The 7571-nt window shown below is 55.7% G+C and overlaps 1 protein-coding gene across 3 annotated transcripts in view; it reads left to right on the top strand.

Annotated features, from left to right (window-relative positions):
• Positions 1 to 6959, top strand: part of LOC119109455 (uncharacterized) — a 31999-nt gene extending 25040 nt beyond the window's left edge. For 2 of the 3 annotated variants that reach the window (XM_037233080.1, XM_037233078.1), the window contains exons 6-8: positions 3316 to 3397; positions 4283 to 4452; positions 4742 to 6959. In XM_037233080.1, coding sequence (XP_037088975.1) covers positions 3316 to 3397; positions 4283 to 4452; positions 4742 to 4858 — 369 coding nt within the window. In that variant the 3' untranslated portion in view covers positions 4859 to 6959. The remainder of the gene's footprint in view (positions 1 to 3315; positions 3398 to 4282; positions 4453 to 4741) is intronic. The other variant, XM_037233079.1, reaches the window with a different exon arrangement.
• The last annotated feature ends 612 nt before the right edge of the window (positions 6960 to 7571 follow it).

The raw sequence follows: 7571 nt of genomic DNA, 5'->3' as shown, positions 1-7571 counted from the left end.
CAGAGCGATGACATGCTTCACTGACGTCTCTGGTGACGTCACTGTCACTGTCACCATCACAGGCCACTGAGACCACGGTTGAAAACGATGTGAATGAGCCGTCTCACCACCGGCCGTGGGACATGCCGCAGGTGATGGAGACCATGTCGCTGACGGAAGACGTGGCCAGTCTGATGGACACGCTGGGCCCCGTGTACGAGTACGTCGACGATGGAAAGGCCGACCGGCCTGCTAAAAAAAAGCACGTCCGGTTCTCCTCCGACGCGGCGCCGACTACCAACGGTCACGTGGCCGACGAACCGGCCGCGACCAACGGTCACGCGACACCGCCGGCTGCCAACGGTTTGCCGGCGCCGGACGTCAACGGCGGCCACGCGCCGGAGGTGGAGCGCTGGGTCGGCGCGGCCACCTCGGACACGGACGACGACGACGAGTTCAACGACCCGATCGGGGTGAGGAGGCGACTGGCCGCTGCAGCAGGTGTAGCGGTGACTCTGGGAGAGCGAGTGAAACGTATGTCAGCGTTCTGGTCCACGATGCACGTGCGGCTCATATTGCGCATAACGGACTTGGTGCTTTCCACAGCATTGTCCCATGTTGGAGGTGGGCGTCCGTCCGGTGTGGCCGAGAACGGCGTGAATGCGGTGCGTGTCGTGACCGGTCCTGACCTGACCTGACCTGACCTGATCTGACCTGACCTGTCCGGCCGAGGGGCGGCCGTGGGGTGCCGACCTGACCGGGGGGGGCCGGGTCCGCCGCAGGGGTCCGAGCTGGTGCAGGCGCGGGACGGGGCGCAGACTCGGCTGGACGCCCTGCAGCAGCGTGTCGAGACTCTCTCTCAGCTTGTGGACTCGGCCGGCGCTCAGATACTGGTCGGTGGTCGCTCTCGCGCTGTATTGTGTCCCGTCTCCCCGTCACCTGGGCTGACGTGCCTCTGGAATGTTGCGGCGTGACGGGCATGAGTTAGACGAGCCCGGATTGTGTGTCGCCAGAAGCAATATCGCTGTCTTATAGCTTATGAGGGGAACCGTTCAGTTAGCGGGACAACTATGTCCGCTGTCTGTGATGCTGACCGGGTCAGAACAGCTGGTAACAACTCTGCTTACTTTGGGACCCACAACAGAATCGATGAGCTGCGTTTTGTTTATTTTGTTGGCCGTGTCATCTGGGTGGTCGCGAGATTGATACCATTAGCATTCGCATAACTTTGGCGTACATTACTGGTACGTTGTCGCGACACGACTTCTGCAGAAAATGACAGCGACAAATCTGGTACAACACCACTTTTGCTCGGTATAATTTCCACGCCCAACAATTTTGTGGACAATACGCGGCATTACACAAGTAATCCGGACATAGCGCTTGCGCGACGTCATCATGCGCATCAAAACTCACGCAGATAACTTACACGGGATAGTACTTCTGCAAACAGGAATCTAAGTGTGAATACGTTCAAGCAATGCAACTTTTACAAACAAATGAACTACAGCGCAAAGCCGTATAGCCTAACGCTACACATTATTGCCTTCTTCTGCAAAACAAAAACGCTCGTTGTAAAACTGCCACATGACATGTCCACGAGCAAAATTGCTGCGGTCAAAGTTTATACACTACCGAAGTTGTACAGACAAAATTTGGACGCGACTTAACCGCTGCGGATAAAGCTTCTACCCCACACGACTGCCATGCATCAAAGCTGCATAGTCGAAGCTCACCCCGGTTTGGCAGTAATGACGCATCGCAACAAAAACACAAACATTTGCATATAACAATGTTAGTTGCTATTGCCGCGGTGCCCGGCCTTTCTGCCAGGGTGAGAGGCAGGCGACGCCAAATCCGCTATCTGAGGCCAGTCCGCTGCACTGCATTACTGTGCATTGAAAATCAGTATCAGCCGTCCCATTTTTATGTTTCTATCGTGGTGGCATCGAGCTTCTTCTTGGACCAGGGCGCACACGAGTTCATGTCTGCAGGCGATGGTTTTCACAAACTTGGCCAGTGTGTGCTCGGGTAGAAGGAAAACGTGACAGCAGACGCACGAATGTATCGAAGGCCCGTTTCAGCCCTCCAAAGCGTGGTGCCAGGGTGCCCCTAAAAGCGGGTGCAGAAAGATCGGAATGACATTATGACATTCTACACTTGCTGCGCACAAGAAGACGCGCTAATCTGTTGGGGCCCCTGCAAGGTCGAACCCCCTTCTGACAAAGAAAAAAGCATTGAGCGCCAGACTTCGGCCACTATAAAGAACGGCGGGGCGGGAATTCCACACCGACGGTTGATTGAGTCATGTCAGGATATGTTTGGTTTGGTTTTATCAGGTCAGGCCAGGTCATGTCAAGTTAGGCTGGTATATTGGTTTTTCCGCAGCAGATGTGTGATGGCACACTGCTCGTGCTTCGCACGCGTAAGCTTTGTCGCAAAGATGTGTTCGCCATTTAAGTTTTAGCAGAAGAAGTAACGTGTTGGAGTTTCTCTATAGCAGCTTTGACGCGAAGTGGTAATTCGCGAAGAAGTTTTGTGGTTGTTCTTGGGCCCTCTATGACTTTTTGTGGAAGTGTGGCGACGTTTTGGCTGAAAGCCTTATATGTAGCAATGTGTGGTAGAAGTTTTGACTGAAAGTACTGTTGCTGAGCTGTGTGTGTAGCAGTCGTGTCATTTAGAAGTCGAGTGTCGTATAAATTGTGTTACAAGCGTTTTGGGCGTGGAAGCGTGTTTGTGCATGGCGCGCTAGGCTTGCCCCTGACAAAGTGTACATTGATTGTGTAAGGTTGACGTCGTGCGGAAGTGTTTTGTGTAGCCGTCCTCTCTTGTAAGATTCAGCCTGGAGCCGGCTTTTGCTGCCATCTGTTGGGTGTCTGCGTCGTGCTGCGGCCGTGGTGCCATCTGCTGGGTGTCTGCGCCATGCTGCGGCCATACTGCCATCCGCTGGGTGTCTGCGCCGTTCTGCGGTCGTGCTGCCGTTTGGGCCTGCTCGCGGGACGCATGCGTGGTTCCCGTGTCCCGTGTGACGTCAGTACAGCGGTGCACCGTTCCGTGTGACGTCATTGCAGTGGTGCATCGGTCCGTATGGCGTCAGTACGGCGGTGCAACGTTCCGTGTGATGTCAGTACAGCGGTGCACCGGTGCGTGTGATGTCGGTACAGCGGTGCATCGGTCCGTATGACGCCAGTACAGTTGTGCACCGTCCGTGTGATGTCAGTACAGCGGTGCATCGGTCCGAACGACGTCAGTAGAGCGGGGCATCGGTCCGCGTGATGTCAGTACAGCAGGTGCACCGGTTCGCGTGACGTCACTGGAGACGCGCATTTCCTCCAGGATGGACGGCTGGAGACGGCCTGCGCGAGGCCCGGCCTGGAGGCGGCCAAGGATGCCGCAGGGGGAGTCACCGTCTGTCCGGGTAGGTGGCGCCACCAGCCGTGACGGCTGCCGACGGGCCGGATGGCGTCAAACGCGTGTGTGATTACAGTTGCTATGGTTACAGTCGAACGCCTGATCACAGTTGTGTCCCAGCGGACTGGTCTGGGCATTTGCGCTGGGCTCGGTCGGGTAGGAGAATTGTTTACCCTCTGAGCCCGTGCTGGATGTTGCTGATAGCCTGTTTGTAGCTGTGTTTTCTTATGTGTTGGCCGGAGAGAGTGGGGTAGTAGTGGAGAATCATCTCCGGAAGGAAGTCGACAGCATATTGGGTTGGAATGGTTATCAGTCTTTTGCCACTTTCTCGATGGTGATTTTAACTCTCCCAGCACTTGGGATATCCAGCCATATCGTGGGAGTTCTTCATGATCAGTGCGTAGCCATACTGATCAGAGTTTTTGGGGCGGCAAATTGGCTGTGTCATAAAGCCTCGCAGAAGCTGTGTCATAACGTCGCGGAAGGTGTGTCACAGAGGCTGTGTCGTACTCGGTCAAAACTTTTGAACAGCATGACGATCGCCGATGGAATCATTGCTCGGAATGTGCTCAGCGTCTCGGTCAGTCAACTCTCCGGCCGTGGTCTGGTTTTATGGATTTGTAAGGACTGCATGGTGTTTGACTTTCAGTCACGTAGCGTCACAACCGAAGTATTTTATCCGTTGCTGTCATTCTACCACGTATGGGCACTTTACCAGTTCAAAACTCTTCCTGGGTTTCACACCGACAGCAAAGAGACATACCAGGCTTGCACCTTGATCCATCCTTCACGGCCTTCCACCGTCTTCTGTTCGTTTTTGTAACTAGTCGATGAACTCGCATCAGTTTCAAGCAGTGGACGTTGACCATGCGTTTGCCGCCTGGTGCGGCAGGCAAGGTTTGGTGTCACCCGCGCGCGCCATCCCCGTCCAATGACGGCGCGTTGTCAGCAGAGGTGCACGACGAGCTGCGCGCGCTGCTGCGTGACATGCGGGCCGACTTGGACACCGTCACGGGCCGGCTGCGCGCGCTGGAGGCCGCCTCCGGTCGCGCCCAGGTCAAGGTCAGTCGGTCGCCGCGCTCCACGGCAGTGGTCATTGGATTTGCCTCGGGATCGATCGGACGCCTCTGGATGAGACCGACGATCCCTCGTGTTGGTGGATGTATGCGTTGTGCGCGTGCGGTGGATGTTGATCGGACGCTCGCGTGCTGTCGACATCAGTGTCTGTTGGCCTCGAGTGGGATGGGCTGGTGACAATTCTGGCGACGCCTCCGGCCAAACTGAGCGCCCCTCTTGACGTCAGCGCCCGGCAGCCGCGGCCGGTGCCGACCTCACGCTCAGACCGTTGCAGGAGCGCCCCTGGTGGCAGGTGCCGGAGCTGTCGGCGCGCTCGCTGCTGCTGCTGCTCTGCTGGCCGCTGGTGCTGCAGCTGGCTCTGCGCCTGCTGCGCGCCAGGCGGCCCCGGTAGTGGCGCCGGACACCGCGGTGTTGGCCGGCGCGCCCCGGCGCGCGACACGGGGCTGGCTACCGGGTGGCTGGTTACGTTATGTAGGTGGTAGTGTGCGCCGCTGGGCAAGCGCGCAAGGCTAACCATGGGGGATCACCGATTCGGTGCGACCTGGTGCTCTAGGGGAGATGGCATGTTGCGGTGCGGCGCGGCGCGTGGTGTCGATGGTGCTGGATGTGCAATCGTCGAGTGTCGGGGGCAGCGTAGCCTGGCCTCTGTGATACGTGCCGCGGATGCAGGCGAGTGCTCTGTGGGACATCCCGCGGGGGTGAGTGTGGTGACGGCCCTGGCGGTGTGGCGGCGGTGGAGGCGCCGGCGTCGGCTCGGCCGCCTAGGTTCGGTCGACTGGCCAGGCTCGTCACGGTCCGTGGACTTGGCTGGCTGCAGCTGTGGCCGATTCGTGTCGTCTCAAACGCGCACCTTTGCCTCACAGCCGTCTACCCGGCGCGCATGGACGCCGCTGGTGTGTTGTTGTCATTCTGACTGCCTTTGCGTGGAGCACTGCAATGCTTAGCGGAGCATACGGCAGAATGTTAATGGTCATATGTGCTAATGGCGCCACAGCGCCACCAACCATCCGTTCACTTCGAGAGCTTAAGTGTTCAGCAGCCGTCGTGGAATCTGGGGATGGAGGTTTTTGGACATTTTCGAAAGGACGCATTCAGCTGCACGAAATCTAGAACACCGTACTTGCATGCAGTGAAGTACTTGACATTAAATCAAGTACGGTATAACTTGTAAATCAGTACCTATTTACACTGCTTGCTTTTCACAAATGTGTATTGATCCGAGCCGTATTTTGTGTTGCCCCGGACGCGTGTTGCGCCGCCCGGTCTAAGATGTGTCGCCCCTGGTGGGTCCGCACTGACTCGGGTGGGACGCGCTCTCTTAGGCAGGATGTATCGCCCCTGGTGGGTCCGCACTGGCTCGGGTGGGACGCGCTCTCTTAGGCAGGATGTATCGCCCCTGGTGGGTCCGCACTGGCTCGGGTGGGACGCGCTCTCTTAGGCAGGATGCACTGTCCTGATTAGGATGCAATGTCCCGGGCGTCATGCTCTGCCCAAGACGGGCAGCATGGACCGCAGGTCCGTCGGATGAACGTACCCTGCCCCGCTGTCTGCCGCTCCACCGCCGATGCATCCTCAGACACACAAGGCATGTGGGACTGAGGTTGTTTTGGACGCGTGGTGCATGGTACAATAGTGCATATATTGATGTTATGCGTGTCATTACAGCATATAGGCTAGCATGCAAGTGTATGGTTTAGTTATTCAGCCATTGCACGTTAAGATCATATATCGATGGGTATCACAGGATGTGTTCGTATGAGCCGGGGATAAACAAGCTTTAACTCTGAAGAGAATTGAATAGACATGATGTAGCCCACGGGACAATGCCTAGACGTATGTGTAACGCAGAGGGGCTGTTAGGTTTGTGTACGCCCATGCTCACTGGTTGCGCACCTCGGTACAAGGACAGCAATTATCGGTTCAGCCTGAGGGTTTATTTTGTTCTGGTTCATTAGTTTGTTTTGCAGGCAAAACTTGCTGGCCTTATGGGGCCGGACACAGTTGAAAGGACCATTATTGAACGTGGACTTGAGGACCGCTGCTGCAGTGCGTGGTTGTGACGTACGGTTATGCTGAATATTGTCAAGTGATCACTTTATAACGATGTTCGACTGGTGATGTGGATCGCAGCACAAGCGCTCTCTGTTATGCCAGCCCATCTGGCTAGCTCACAGGTTCGCGACCCATACGTATCTGGCCAGCTCACAGCTTCGCGAACCATGCGCACCTGGCTAGTTCACTGCCTCGCAAACCATGCGCATCTGGCTAGCTCAATGCCTCGCGAACCATGCGCATTTCGTTAGCTCACTGCTTAGCGACCCATGTGCATCTTCCATGGACTGTAATGACGATGACATGCCCAAGTGATCTGTAGAGGGTTGAAGCTGTTCCCGTGCGTTCCTAGACATCCCTGAGCGAGGCAACCGTTTTGGATCTTTGACGATTCTAATAATTATCCAGTGGTGCAAGTTGGTGAATACAGTCGAACCGGAGCACATGTTTGCACCAAGACAATGTTTGGAACCTCCCGTAAACGCGTCCTGGGTTGGACAAAGGGAGTTCGATGCAGTTCGAAGCCGTTCTATTTTTTTAGTTACGTTCGCTGATGTCCCGTGGAGCTGCCTCACACATGTCCGGCAGCCCAAATTTAACGCAAAGGGCAGCACAACGGGCTGCGTTATTGCAGGGCTTCTCCCAGCTTGTCTAATGCGGAAAAATGTCCCCCACTCGACCACACGCTGCCCCTCCAACGGACCCACTGACCAGATATCTCATTCACCAACAGTCGGGTCGTCAAAGACTCCTGCTGGTGAAAAGCACCTACCCGTTTTCCCATAAACTATTCGTAGGATTTAGCCGGTTGTCTTTTAAAGGATCAAGTTTTGTGTATGCCCTCCAGTTGAAACAGGGACGAGAAGGTGCAAGCAGATTTAGTTACGCTGGTATTTAGAAGCTGATTACATGAATGCACGCGGTGTTCAATGCCTGCATCGAATAAACCAACGGCGCTTTTATTTCACGACGGTTCGTTTAGCCCCTTCAAAATCAATGTGCGTTGAAAACGGTTGTTGCCGGATTTTTTCGGGGTTCTATACAGATATTGA

Source organism: Pollicipes pollicipes, unplaced genomic scaffold (assembly GCF_011947565.3).
Source record: "Pollicipes pollicipes isolate AB1234 unplaced genomic scaffold, Ppol_2.1 Scaffold_7231;HRSCAF=8579_pilon_pilon_pilon, whole genome shotgun sequence".
Lineage (NCBI taxonomy): Eukaryota > Metazoa > Arthropoda > Thecostraca > Pollicipedomorpha > Pollicipedidae > Pollicipes > Pollicipes pollicipes.
This window is presented reverse-complemented; position numbering and strand designations above follow the sequence as displayed.